The sequence below is a fragment of the Cnephaeus nilssonii genome, assembly GCF_951640355.1.
Source record: "Cnephaeus nilssonii genome assembly, chromosome: 11".
NCBI lineage: Eukaryota > Metazoa > Chordata > Mammalia > Chiroptera > Vespertilionidae > Cnephaeus > Cnephaeus nilssonii.
Genome location: NC_137082.1, coordinates 87,687,037 through 87,701,211, shown reverse-complemented (window position 1 = coordinate 87,701,211; position 14,175 = coordinate 87,687,037). Strand labels below are relative to the sequence as shown.

General features: G+C 39.6%; 1 protein-coding gene across 4 annotated transcripts in view; it reads right to left on the bottom strand.

Moving 5' to 3' along the window:
* The window catches only part of NOL4 (nucleolar protein 4), a gene marked incomplete at both ends in the record, with an annotated part of 223,237 nt that overhangs the window by 149,712 nt on the left and 59,350 nt on the right, over positions 1 to 14,175 (bottom strand). For all 4 annotated transcript variants that reach the window (XM_079785152.1, XM_079785151.1, XM_079785153.1 and 1 more), the window contains 3 exons: positions 2,356 to 2,488; positions 5,867 to 5,979; positions 7,257 to 7,368. In XM_079785152.1, the coding sequence (XP_079641278.1) occupies positions 2,356 to 2,488; positions 5,867 to 5,979; positions 7,257 to 7,368 (358 nt within the window). The remainder of the gene's footprint in view (positions 1 to 2,355; positions 2,489 to 5,866; positions 5,980 to 7,256; positions 7,369 to 14,175) is intronic.

Sequence of the window (14,175 nt, the reverse complement as noted above, 5' to 3'; positions counted from 1 at the left end):
AGCATCCCGAGATCAGGATGTGGGAAGGAACGCCCAGAATGAGCTGAGCGTGGGAAACAAAGGGTGTGTTTTCCTTTGAAGTCAGCCTTGACGATGAGGAAGAAGGTCTGACCAATGAATCAGGCAACGTGGAGATTGCTGGTGATATTCATAAAAGCAAGTAAAGGAGAGGGGCGAGGATGAGTCTGCCTGAGATGAGCCAAAAAAAAAAAAGGAGAGGAGAGGAGAGGAAGCGGAGATGCTGAGACAACTCTTTCAATGAGTCTCACTGTGAAGTGTGTTATAGGGGGGTGCAGAGGAATGCAATGACTGGGAGGACAAAATGGGATCACAGGGGCTTTCGTAAGAGGATGTGTGTTACATCATGTTTATGTGATCACGGAAAACCTGTGATGCAGGAGAAAGAAGAGACGACTCCAAGAGCAGACTCAGTGAGGAGTATGAGGAGACGGCATTTAAGCTGGAAGGAAAGGCTCAGGCTCAGGTTGGAGAAGGAACAGTTAGACAGGTGTTTATCCCGGAGGCACACATCCATATATGACGAGAAAGGGCTTTCTCCTCAGAGTACCTAATACTTGAAGGAGTTCCACTACATTTTATTAAAATCAGTGTAGATTTAAATCACACCAGCTGTCCCCAGCCCAAGAGCCACAACTGGCGATTTCAATCAAGAAAACCATGAATTCACATCATGACATTTTCTTGTTATTTAAATTCTCCAAAGTTATAGGCTAAACAAGATAATAGTGTAAACACATAAAATATATATGAACCATTATTAATAGTGAGAAATACATATATATTTTTCAGTTATTCTATTATCCCAGTGAAATGCAATTTCCATTCAAAATCCAACTGTGAGCAAGTCTCCATATATTAGAAGAAAAGAGATAGTTCGTATCTAAACCGGAACTTCATTCTTAGAAAGTTCCATATAGATGTGTCCTTCCTACTACTCTCGCTATTCGACTCTGTGGCGAATAAGATGCAATTTTAAAATCACTGATCAATGCACTCCTAACTTTTGCCAACAAACATCAGCATCTTTTAAACTCATCTGTAGTGTGAAAAAGAAACCCCCTGCCTTTTGTTGGATGTTTTATATGCTTAAAACTAGAGCTTTCTTAAACCTTGACAATACAAGCACAACGCTAACAGCAGCTAGAAATTCAGCAATACGTATTTTGCAACCAGTGTTTCGTTTCTTTTTCTTTCTTTATTTTTTTAAATTGATTTCAAAAAGGAAAGGAGAGGGTGAGGGAGATAGAAACATTAATGATGAGGATCGGCTGCTCCTGCACACCCCACACTGGGGATCGAGCCTGCAACCTTGGCATGTGCCCTGATCGGGGGAATCAAACAGTGACCTCCTGGTTCATAGTTTAATGCTCAACCACTGAGCCACACCGGTCTGGTGAAAGGAAATATTTTTATTTTCCTTCTACAGATGTAGGCACAAAACTATACGGTCACAGAAAATTCATGTAAACTCATTACAAGAATAAAAAACTGATGTTGATTAAAATTGGCCCATATCCTTCTACTTATAACCTTTAATTTTAATCCATAACTATCCAAGTAATACATTTACTTACATGCATAACTTCAAACTTACAAAGACAAAAATCTACAAAGATAGTTTTTAAAGATCTCTGAAAATATTAGACCTTAAGTGTCTTAACTACCAAATCTACTTACTCTGCATATCCAGTTTTCTTTCTGTCAAGAACAATGGGGTGATTCAGGAATCTTCAATGGGCCAAGGAACATAAGAGATCATCAGGGGAAAGAGGGTCAATGGGGGAAAGTGGGACATCGGTAATGCTTTCAACAATAAAGATAACTTTTTTAAAAAAAGCATCATGATCTTTCTTCTCTGTACAGCTGAGTAAAGGAGCTCAATTTCCCAGCAAAAATCTTCTTACCCAGCAAAATCATTCCGTAAAACTACCTTTTTATATCCATTGTTTTTAGTTACCACCTTGTCTTTTAGTGAAATAAAAAAATCCAAATTACCCATATGATCATATTTAAACTCTTCATTTAGTCAGAAGAATGATGGCCCGAGAAACCACAGCTAGAAACCCAAAGTAGTTCAGGGAGCAGAACATGGGCAAGCTTGGACTTTTACAACTAACATCTGTTTCTAAATCAGTCTGACGCCCCAGTTTTGAGCAAGGTACTTGAATCCCAGAATAATAAAGTGGATAATACAACCTGAGCACACAGAAAAAGCCCCCTCCGAAACAGGTAACGAATTGACACGAGAGTAAGCGGCAGTTGTTTTAATACATTCCGACTGTTGTTGTTGTTGCTTTGTGTGTGGGTGTGCGTTCTTCAGTTTAAAGGACTTACCATCCTGCTGGCCTTGAAGAGCCTGGGGACTCTGCACTCTTTCCTCAAGATTGGAGCTGAGATCCGAGTTCACAGCTGACATCCGCGTGGAATCGCTCATATCAAATTCGTCACTTTCTATTGAGCTTTCATCCTGAAAATGATTTTAAAACATCTTCAAGCAAGATGACAATATTATACATTCACATAGTTACCATTTTATCAGTAGAGTCAATTAGAGTTTAGTCAGTACTGTTACAGAACTCAGTAAAATATGTTACACATTAGTAGATACTTGAAATAACAAATAATGGAATAATATCTCCTGTTAAGGAATTTCAAGACTTGTGAAGTTGCAAGCAATGCATCTATGTACGGGCAGATTTAAAAGGTAAAATAATGTGTTTAGTCCAGCTGGTGTGGCTCAGTGGTTGAGCCTGGACCTATGAACCAAGAGATCATGGTTCGATGCCCGGGTTGGGGCTCGATCTTCAGTGTGGGGCGTACTGGAGGCAGCCAATCAATGTTTCTCTCTCATCATTGATGTTTCTAACTCTCTCCTTCTCCCTTCCTCTCTGAAATCAATAAAAATATATTTTAAAAACAAGTAAATAAAATAAAATTATATGTTTAGGAAGGATAGAGTTGGGGATTTATTCTGAATTACAAAAGAATGGATTTTTTAAAATTAGCATAAAACTTCATAAAGAGTCAATCACAAAACATAGCATAAAGAGAAATACATGCGATTTTAAAAAATGAATGACCTAATAAAATATTATAAGCAAAAATCTTAGATTGTAATAAATAAAAAACCAAAAACTTAACCAAAAACTACTCATTGGCAAACAGGAAGTGGACTCGATTAATAGACAAACTTACATGCCAGATTCCAAGGCCGAATTGCTGGGAGCAAGACAGCCTAGCACAGTGGTCGGCAAACTCGTTAGTCAACAGAGCCAAATATCAACAGTACAATGATTGAAATTTCTTTTGAGAGCCACATTTTTTAAACTTAAACTTCTTCTAACGCCACTTCTCCAAAATAGACTCACCCAGGTCGTGGTATTTTGTGGAAGAGCCACACTCAAGGGGCCAAAGAGCCGCATGTGGCTCGCGAGCCGCAGTTTGCCGACCACGGGCCTAGCACACCTGTCCCTTCCTCACAAGGGAATATACACCGTGCTGCAACCACAAAACGGAGTTCTAGGAAAAGTGTGAAAAAGCCACATACCGAAAGCCAGTTCACCAAATAGCAAAATTAGCCAAAGGCTAGTTTGCCAAATGGCTAATTCATCAAAACCTGTCCAATATTAAACAATACCTAAAATATATTTTGCAGTAGACATTGCACTGAAGGAAACCCCTTTTGGAGAACTGACTCTTGGGCAAATGGCGTGATTATGTAGACAGGAAGGCCTGAGAAACCCGTGTAAAATACAGTAAATATTTAATGGAAATCATGAGGTTTGCCTCTCGTTTGTAAGTGTTTGAGGTGAAAGTTCCACATTAATGTTAATAATTAATAGTAGCAGTGCTGCCATGTATGTTGCAAACACCATTCTTTATATTTGTTCACTCGATTCATCTTCATCACAACTATGAGTTGGGTACCAGGATTCATCCAATTTTACAGACTGAGAAGTTGAGGAACAGAGCAGGCAAAATGTTGTCAATTTATTTAATGTTTATTTCCTTTATCTACAAGAGTATCAGTTATATAGAAGGTACTCAATAAATATTGAATTTATCATAATTTAAATACAACTGATCAGAAAAGACCATTTCAATTGAATGTCATTTTAACATGACTTAACTTCCTTAATCACCTTTCTATTTTTCTATAGTTACAACTGCTAAAATTTTTAAATAATCTCATCATTTATCTGCATATTTTTTAAGACAATGTACATCTAATTTGGTATTTCAAAATTTAAGGATAAGAGGTTTTTTTTTTTCCTAATCCAGTTATAAATTTGAAAGAATCTAATGCCTTTGTGTGAAATACTAATAATTTTTTAGAAGCCAGAACGGCTCAGCATATATGAGGTTTATTGTTGGCACAAAGTTGATCATCTTACTTTATGGCCTAATAATAAACATGTCAACATCTAAATGAGCTTTCTACAAATACTTTGACAGCTCTAACTAGTTTATGAGATTGAAAATATTTTTCAATTATGTGATGAATCATGGGAATAATTTTTCCAATGTCAGGAATGGGTTGACATTAATATTTTGTTAATTGTTTTTCATGACTGTAACCCAATAGTCTACATATACAAAAGGCTAATATGCAAGTGTCCCCACAGGAGTTCGACTGGAAATTCTATCGCTTGCTATGATGTGTGCTGACCAGGCCTAGGGACCCTACCCGTGCATGAATTTCATGCACCGGGCTTCTAGTTTTATTATAATTTATTTAACCATATATATAGAGCCATCTGGTAATATGGAATCTGACACTACTGTTGCAGTAAACCAGATATTCTTATAGAGTGTACCTGTATAGTTTTTTGAGATAAAACAATTTTATAAATATAGTTTTGAAATTAAATTGGCTGAGATAAAGAAAACCAAAAATTTAATTTGAATTTTATAAAGTTAGCTCAACAAAGTAATTTTGAAAGAATGTAATAATACTTCACCAAATAATGCTATATTTGAAGAATGAATATTTAATCATATTCCTGTGATAGTGAAATTTCAAGGACTAGAGAATTTGTTAGCCTGAGAAATTATTCCGAATATAGATAATCTAAATATCTTTATCCATTATTAATGGCTACTAACTAGTTAACAAGGACTTACTAGGCCCATATTGTTATGTCTTTTGGGAAATATACACAGGGTATATATACAACTTGATAACTTGGTCCCTGCCTTTGGTATACTTCAACTAAACTGGGGAGTTAATTAGCATTCTAGAGAGGATTCACCAAATGCACATTTTGTGTCTAATACATGGCAACAAGAACATTGCAAGATTGTTCCTATACAAATTAAGTAGAATAATTTGAAGCATCGAAACACCTCTAATAAGAAGGATCACTACAAGTTGTCTCTAGATCTAGAAAATGCATCGAAGTAGACAAACAAATACATAGAATGGTCAGGTGAAAGATAACTTTAAAATATATGCCAGATGTGGACGGTAGAGAAATAACTATACTTGAAATACCTAATAAATTAACTTTTCTGATTTCCAGACAAAGTAGCCTTAGCGCTAAAGACTTGGATACTCACTTGGGGTACTGCCCCCTGAAGTTTCTAGCACTGTACCAAGGCCAGCTCGATGGAGCTCATTACAGAAAATGAACCTTCTTGGGAATGAACAAATTCCCACCTGGCACTAAGGCAGATTTGTTTAAACAGGAAATCTCTACGGTCTTCGTCTGTGCAATCCCGGTGACCTGCCTTTCATTAAGAAATAAATCACCATCTTCAACCTGCCATGGTGCTCCATAGGACAGTCATGGTTATCAAACGCCATTCGGACGTGTGATCACAAACATCGGGGTTTCCGCCTTACCTCGTCTTGCTGTGAGCTGAGCAGCTGCAGTTTCATGTGCTTCATGTAGGCCATGGTGATGGGCATGTTGTAGTCAATCATGCTGGTCACCAACGTGGGAGGCTTCCCATTATCTGCAAGGAAACATAGTGAGTGGGTAACGAAAAGGGTCCTGCGTCCCACCTGCACGTTCAGAATGACTCCACTTGTTCACACGGAAATGAGACCCCAGAGACCAAGTGTCTAGGACACTGCACGCATCAGAGATGGATTGGAGAGAAAACAACGAGTCTCTTCTGGGGTGTCGTGCGACAAATTCGCACTGTGCGTAAAACAGTTATTTCTAACTTCGGGTGTGGGGGGGGCTTTTGCTATCCTGGGTAACCATGTGTGAAGGCGGTATAGTAATTAAGCACAATTATTTGTACTTTTGCATTTTTCTTTTTTGATGTAAACTTACTTCATATATGTACTCGCTCTTTTTTTTGGGGGGGGGGGAGGCCAGTCTACTTATTCATCCTTGAATAATCTAGCCTAAATATATATTTGAGATTAATTTAATCTGAGAATTGTATAGATTAGAAAAATAAACCTAGATATGTTTTAAGGTAGTGGTTCTCAACCTTTCTAATGCCGCAACCCTTTAATACAGTTCCTCATGTTGTGGTGACCCCCAACCATAAAATTATTTTCGTTGCTACTTCATAACTGTAATTTTGCTACTGTTAGTGAATCGTAATATAAATATCTGTCTTTTCCGATGGTCTTAGGCGACCCTGCTAGCGGTTCTCAACCTGTGGGTCGTGACATTAGAAAGGTCGAGAACCGCTGCCGTAGAGCCTAAGACCATCGGAAAACACAGATATTTACATTACGATTCATTAACAGTAGCAAAATTACAGTTATGAAGTAGCAACGAAAATAATTTTATGGTTGGGGGTCACCACCACATGAGGAACTGTATTAAAGGGCCGCGGCATTAGGAAGGTTGAGAACCGCTGTTTTAAGGAAAGCTAAAGCCTCATTACAATTTGTACGGAAGAATTTCCAATGAAGGGACTCCACACTATTCATCACTTAGAAATAAGGAGTTGGCAGGTTTACAAGGACACCAAAGGAACATCCACTTCCTTGGGAACATGTCTAAAATACCACGAAATACACGCCATGCGTGAATATTAAGGCGTTATTTTAGAAAAAAAGTGTTTTTCACGGTCAACACTGTCTTTATTGTGAGAGCGGGCACTGCCCTGCCCTGTGCGTCCCCGCTCAAAGCGCCCTGCGTCCCACTGGAGCAGGTGAGACATGCACTTTGGAACTGCTGCGTCCACCGCGTCCCCATCGGAACGTGAGGGGCCAGTGGCCACCGTGACGAAAACCACCTGCAAGCCCACCCTCTGCCCCCCGCTACCTTTGTGATCGGCGCCGTCGGGGTTTAAGTGCATCCTTTTCTGGCACTCGGAGCAGCTCATGAGGAAGCGCGTCACCGCCTCTCTGGGTAGGAAGGCGTAGCTCTCCGAGATCTGCAATGGGCCACAGAGGAGGAGTGAGGACGCAGGCCGACCCCGCGGTTCGACAGAGATGATCACCGCATTTCCAAATAAGACGCGTTATTCCATAAAGGCAGGAAGCACAATGGGAGCATGCACTGCGGACCATGCATCATTTCCAGAAATATCTATCCAGCTCGGCTGCATGTCTCGTAATCACAGTTAAGCACGTGACGTGGAGGGAAAAACAACCACATCGGAATGGATCTCTGTTTGCATTTCTGCATTGCTTTTAGTAAGAACAATCACATTTGTACAGGTAGTCTTGTGACTTTTCCTTATTAAAAATTGCCAACATTGTTTTTAAACGTTACAGCTCACGTCAGCAAAATTTTACCCAATTGTACATATAGATTTTAAAATTTTGCCCCCCAAGTAGAAGCAATAAACTTTGAATTTTGCGTTAATAAGCATGTCTTCATTATTGCTTTTCAAAATGTTGTCAGTGTAAATAAAGAGAATGCTAACCACCCTCATGTATATATTCACTGCAGTGAATCATCCCGTCCACAGAAAATGACACACTTGGAAATGCATCTGGCCACCTATTTTGTTACTTTCTCCGTTTATTAATATGTATGTCCCTGTAGCTCAGTGTCCGAGCAAGCTTTCCCTCTGCCCTACACAGAGCTACTGTTTCCAGAACTACGATCTAGAGCCAAGTTAGACATCCATTCTCCTGTCATTATGTTTTTAAATATTAGCTTTCCAAAAACCAAGCTATTTCTCTCGTCAAAGCAAAGAATCTCTGAAGTGAAACGGATAGATTGTTCAGTATTCCTAAACAAAAGTTAATGCTGACTCAGTGCTACGAAGAAGTCAGATGCAAGACACTAGTTCCGCCATGGCACTAGCACTGGTGCATGAAATATGAGATAACCCGACGATGAGTAAATAAGATGCAAAAGATGCAAATTAGGCACAAATGCCACAGACGATGTCTCAGTTGCATAATGACTATTGTGAACACTAATATATTTTAAGTTTATAGAAAGGAAAAAAAATATGCACCTCATGCATCATTGAATATAATTCCATTAATGGTGACGAGGTTAATTTCTGCTTTTCCATGCTGCAGAAGCACAGCACAGGGAGACACTACATGTTCAGATCGAGAACTGTAAGCCATATTTTCCCGGAACTTAATATTAAAACCAGCTTATGTCACGTAGCCTGTCCCATTGACTCTCAGGGAAAGAAGCCATGAGAACACCAGAGAGATAGGGATGAATCTATAATTAGAATCTACCTGGGATGATCCATATACAGGTAATTACATTTCAACTTTACTAGGACTTGAAGTATGAAACTCTGATTTGTAATATGATTATCATTTGTAAATTAAGAGGTCCAGCTTTTTAAAAAAAATATGTCTTCGTATTATACAAGAAAACGTTAAAGAAAAGGCAGAAAATTTATTTCATCAAACTATTTCATGTTAGCTATCCTAATATATAAAAAGCCAGGGGCCGTCACGACTGAAACAATCAGACGGACAACTGAACGCTGCGTGGGGCGACAAGGTTGGCAGGAGGGGTTACTGAGGGATGACCAAACAACTGAAAAGCAGGCTGCATGGGGAGATCATGCCAGTGTGGGGAGGAGTTGGGGCGACCAGGCCTGCAGGGGGGAAGTTAGGGGTGACAGGCCGGCAGGGGGGCATTTGGGGGCAACCAGCCCAGCAGGGGGGCAGTTAGACGCAATCAGGCTGGCAGGCAGAGGCAGTTAGAGGTAATCAGGCTGGCGGGGAGCGGGGGTAGTTAGGGGTGATCAGGCAGGCAGGCAGGTGAGCAGTTAGGAGCCAGCAGCCCCGGATTGTGAGAGGGATGTCCGACTGCCGGTCTAGGCCCGATCACCGGGATCGGGCCTAGGCCGGCAGTCGGACATCCCCCAAGGGGTCCCGGATTGGAGAGGGTACAGGCTGGGCTGAGGGGATTCCCACCCCCCTCCGTGCATGAATTTCACACACCGGGCCTCTAGTTAAATAATAAAAATATATAAACAATTTAAATGCTCATTCACTCTCTGTTACGCTCTCCTTCTCTACACACATGCATGCACACACACGAATTTGATTCCTATTCATTTATTATGCAGAAAGAACTAACACCTTTGCCTGACTTATTTTATCTGACTAGAGATCATTTTTTCCTGACTCTCTGGAAGTCTATATTACCATAGTGCTAAGCAAAAACAAAATTTACGATGCATTCCCAGTCCTTATACTTTATTTTTCTAACTTACATGGAACCAATGGGCTGACCAGTCAATTCACTAACAAATAAGGTTTGGGAAGACGGCTCCTTTGGTTTTCACAGAGGATTTCCATTAAACCTCTCCTCTCCTTACATAAAAGAGAAATCTTCCACGGAAGCAAGACAGGCCAGTGATGGGGTTGGAGAGACGCCCCATTGGCCCCCGTGGTCCTGCTGCATGCCCCACCGTCTGCCCCATCTGTTACCAATGCTGGTAAAGCCCTTGTATAGGAACCCCCTCAGGACACATTTATGATGGACCCCGTCTTGGGGCCATTATTCACACATTGCATTTCCCTGATAGCTCTACTCCGAGAAACAAGTACCTGTAATGGTGACAAATACGTTTGTGTTCGTGTGCACCTGTGTGCAGGAAGTAATTTAAGGTCCTACTTTGCATCATAGAAAAGGTGCTTAGCAAGTATTCCGTCACATTATTCTCTGTGGTGGTATTCTGCACAGTGTTTGGCATGCTACTACCTGTTATATACGTGGATACGGGCTCCTAGGTGAGTGTAGTTTTCTTGGTGTTCAACCCATTTTATGGGGAGACCTGCCTCGGCTTCCCACTCTCCTCAGATCTTTTCTCCCCCACCTCATGCTCGCTGGGCCCACCCACCACCGCCTGCTTAGGTACCCGGAGGAGAAAGCCTCCAAACAGACGCTCCTCGTCTCCCACTGAATCTGAAACAATATTCCTCCTGCCCTGGAGGTGAAGAGGGAAAATGGTTCCTTTTTCTTCATCTAGGATCTTTCTTCTCAGATCTCTCTGAAATTAAGAGTCCTAGGCACCCTTCATTACTGGGTTCTTAGAACATTCTTCAAAATGAAAAAAAAAAAAAGTCTAAAAATTATTAAATGACGGTCATTAGAATAACTGCATGTCAGGATTAAAGCCACAGGATGAAACCCTGTCCTTTGATCATGTCCGCATCCTTGGTGACCTCCTTCAGAGAACGCTGAAAGCTTCCATGAGCAGCCTCCTTGGAATGTACCGCCGCTCTGGCCTGGCCTCTAAAGAAAGGCCCTGTCTCCACGGATGTTTGAAATGCTAAGTCAGCCTTAAGCAGATGCTCATGAACGGTGATAAGACGCCGGGGCGTGTTCTACTGGGCTGTCCACTCATCACAGTCCTAACATCCCTCGTGCGATAGGAAAAAGCAGCTGCAGGTAAGACCGAGCAGTAAGGGGCAGAAATGGGGAAATATTTGGATTCAGCTACTTGAGATACCATCTACTAATGCCATAATTAATCACATAAAAGGCTTTACTCATTCACAAATGTCTCTTGCCTTGACCCACTTTTCAAATTGAATCACATCTCCGTTTCTAGGAGAGAAAGTGGACTTTGAATACACAACACAGGCCTTTGCTAGAGCGTGGGTGAGGAGAGCACTTCACTCGAAAATGTATTCGTGGAAAATACCTCTATACCTGGGGAAGAGAGAGAGCCCTTGCCTAGAATTTGTTTTTGAACACAGAAACCATGAATGCATCATGTTAATAACAGGAAGCAAAAGATAACATGAATTGATATTAGTCTTGCTCCCTCTGAGCTAAGCTCTAGAAAGGCAACTGCCGTGTGACCAGCCACATAGATTGCTCATAACAGAACTAAACATACAAAGGAAGGGCTAGAACATGGCCACAATGAAATAGACACACTAATGACCTAAGCGTTACTCATCAGGTAATTTCCTTATTAGAAATGTTATTTTCTACAAATCTAGACTTGTTTCTTACATGTATATATGCTTTATACTTTTCCCTGGGTTTTTGCACCCATTGTTTTAAACAGTGGCTAAAACAGAGGTTATGGTAATGTTTTGAAAAATAGATTGACTGATATAGAGACAAAATGAATTGCCATTGTTAGACAGGGCGAAGCAAAGAGTTATAAAACTCAACCCTGGATCTCCCAAATCCTGATTTATATCTATAAATGGAATGGGCCATGGTGGGCTTATCCAACAGACAGAGTAGATGAGTGCTTAAGGTCCATGGGAAGCAGGCGCATCGAAATCGATATTTAAAAACTTTATATTTAAAAAACCCCAGAGAAGCAAAGCATTATCATAGGACAAAGTCAGCACTTGAGAAACTTTCTTAAACTTGAGTTATGGCTGAAGATGTGTGGTTGCTCTTTAACTTTGAATGAGCTACGGTGATGGGGGGACGCGGAGGCACGCCATGGCTTGTTACTTCTACGGACCCTAATCAATCTGTGTAGTGAACACTGCCATTGTTTTCAGTGAAAATATTAAATTCTGGGCCCATTAAGACTGGAATTCATCAGTAATGCAGAAAATGCTAAATCCCATATAACATAAATTACAAGTAGAAATGATCTCTCCCATCAAAAAATATGGTAATACTTCTACATAGAAACATTGCACTAGAGCATCTTTTGATGAACTAAACAATAAAATTGGCCTCTGGAGCAACAATAGTGTAACATTAGCAATCTAAAGATAAACTGACCCCCAAAGAAGGCCGAAGGATCAAGTCCCGTAAAGGGCACTGCTACTGATATTCCACTTATTGGTTAAAATTTAAATACGTATTTTATATCTATATCTATATCTATATCTAATCGATATCACCTATATCTATATCTAATTTATATCTATATCTATATCATCTATATCTATATCTACATCTATATCATCTATATCTAATCTATATCTATATCTATATAATCTATACCTATATCTATATCATCTATATCTAATCTATATCTATATCTATACCTATATCATCTATATCTATAGCTATAGCTATATCATCTATATCTATATCTAATCTATATCATCTATATTTATATCTAATCTATATCTATATCATCTATATCTAATCTAATCTATATCTATATCTATATCATCTATACCTATATGTATATCTATACCTATATCATCTATATCTATATCTACATCTGATATATATGGAACACCTTTCTGAAAAGTTTACTGACAAATGTCATAATAGAAAAGATGATGGGCATTTACCTTGTCAGTGTCCCTGGCTTTCTGAAGAAGGAACAGACAGTGCTTTTAAAAACCTTGTAAGTATAAAGCCACTTTCTGGCAGTTCTCAAGTGCCACTCACCTTCCTCTCAACACAGCTCAGCTAAGGTAAAAATGGCACTTATCCAAAAAAAAATTGATATAAAAATAAAAAGTGATGTTTCTCTCTCTTTCCCTTCCTCTCTTTGTAAAATCAATAAAACCATATCCTCGGATGAGGATTTAAAATAAATTCATTTTTAAATAGTACGCAGAAAGTTTTGTGCTGCATCTATAACATATTTTCAAGTGAAGTCATTTCAATAGGAAAAGTCTGAAATTATTTTAAAATGTGAAAATAAAATTCTCAGCCTTAACTATTTCCTGGCCCCTTAACTATTGTAACTCCATGTTTACGCTTACTCCCATATTAAAATGGTTTCTAAAATAAATAAAAATGAATAGCAGAGTTTTATCTTCAGAAATAAACCCCCTTTCTTCTTGGATGTGAACACATGAGAAATAATATAAAGTTATAAAAATTAACAAAGTTAATCAAAACTGTAATAAATGGCCGAAACCGGTTTGGCTCAGTGGATAGAGAGTCGGTCTGCGGACTCAAGGGTCCCAGGTTCGATTCCGGTCAAGGGCATGTACCTTGGTTGCGGGCACATCCCCAGTAGGGGGTGTGCAAGAGGCAGCTGATCGATGTTTCTCTCTCATCGATGTTTCTAACTCTCTATCCCTCTCTCTTCCTCTCTGTAAAAAATCAATAAAATATATTAAAAAAAAAAAACAACTGTAATAAATGATTGCTTTGCTGTGTGTCTCACAATTACATGAAGTAAGTTTAATTCATTAATTCAAGCCATAAATTTTTGTAAATTGGGAGCAAAATTGATAACAGAACCTTTTAATCCAGGATTATTTGTACTATGTCTCTCTTCCTCACCCTCAAGCAGCTTTCCTCGCTCATTTTAACTGTTTAATTCCTGAACATTCCTGGTAGAAAGGCCCTCTCCATTTACTCGGCTTGTGCATAAACCGGAAACTCCCTGGTGCCTGAAATGTTAGAGAATTGACAATTTTCAAAATGAAGACTCTCATTCATTATATGATCACTATCACTCGCATTGGCCGTTTTACACAAAAGGAAATGTTTCTGAAACGTTGTATGTGTGTTGAAAGTTTTCCCTTGAGTGCTTAATGAGTGGATTTTGCTGGGTAGACTTTGATGTGGATTTTATCATTTAACCCTTAAGACAATCCCAGGAATAGATTCTTGCCATCTCTGTTTAACAAACGAGGAAGCTGAGCTCGAGAGAGGTTATGTATTTAGTCCAACAATAGAAGAGAGAGGACCCACGTGGTGACCTGGCTTCACAGCTCCCCTTTAACCCCTGCATTTTAAAGTCTTCCCTGGTCATCAGCACTAAAGAAAAAAGGGGGTGGGAAGACCGTCTCATCCATGAAGAGTTGCCATATTCGCCTCACAGAAGAGGTTAATCACGCTGAAATGTTTT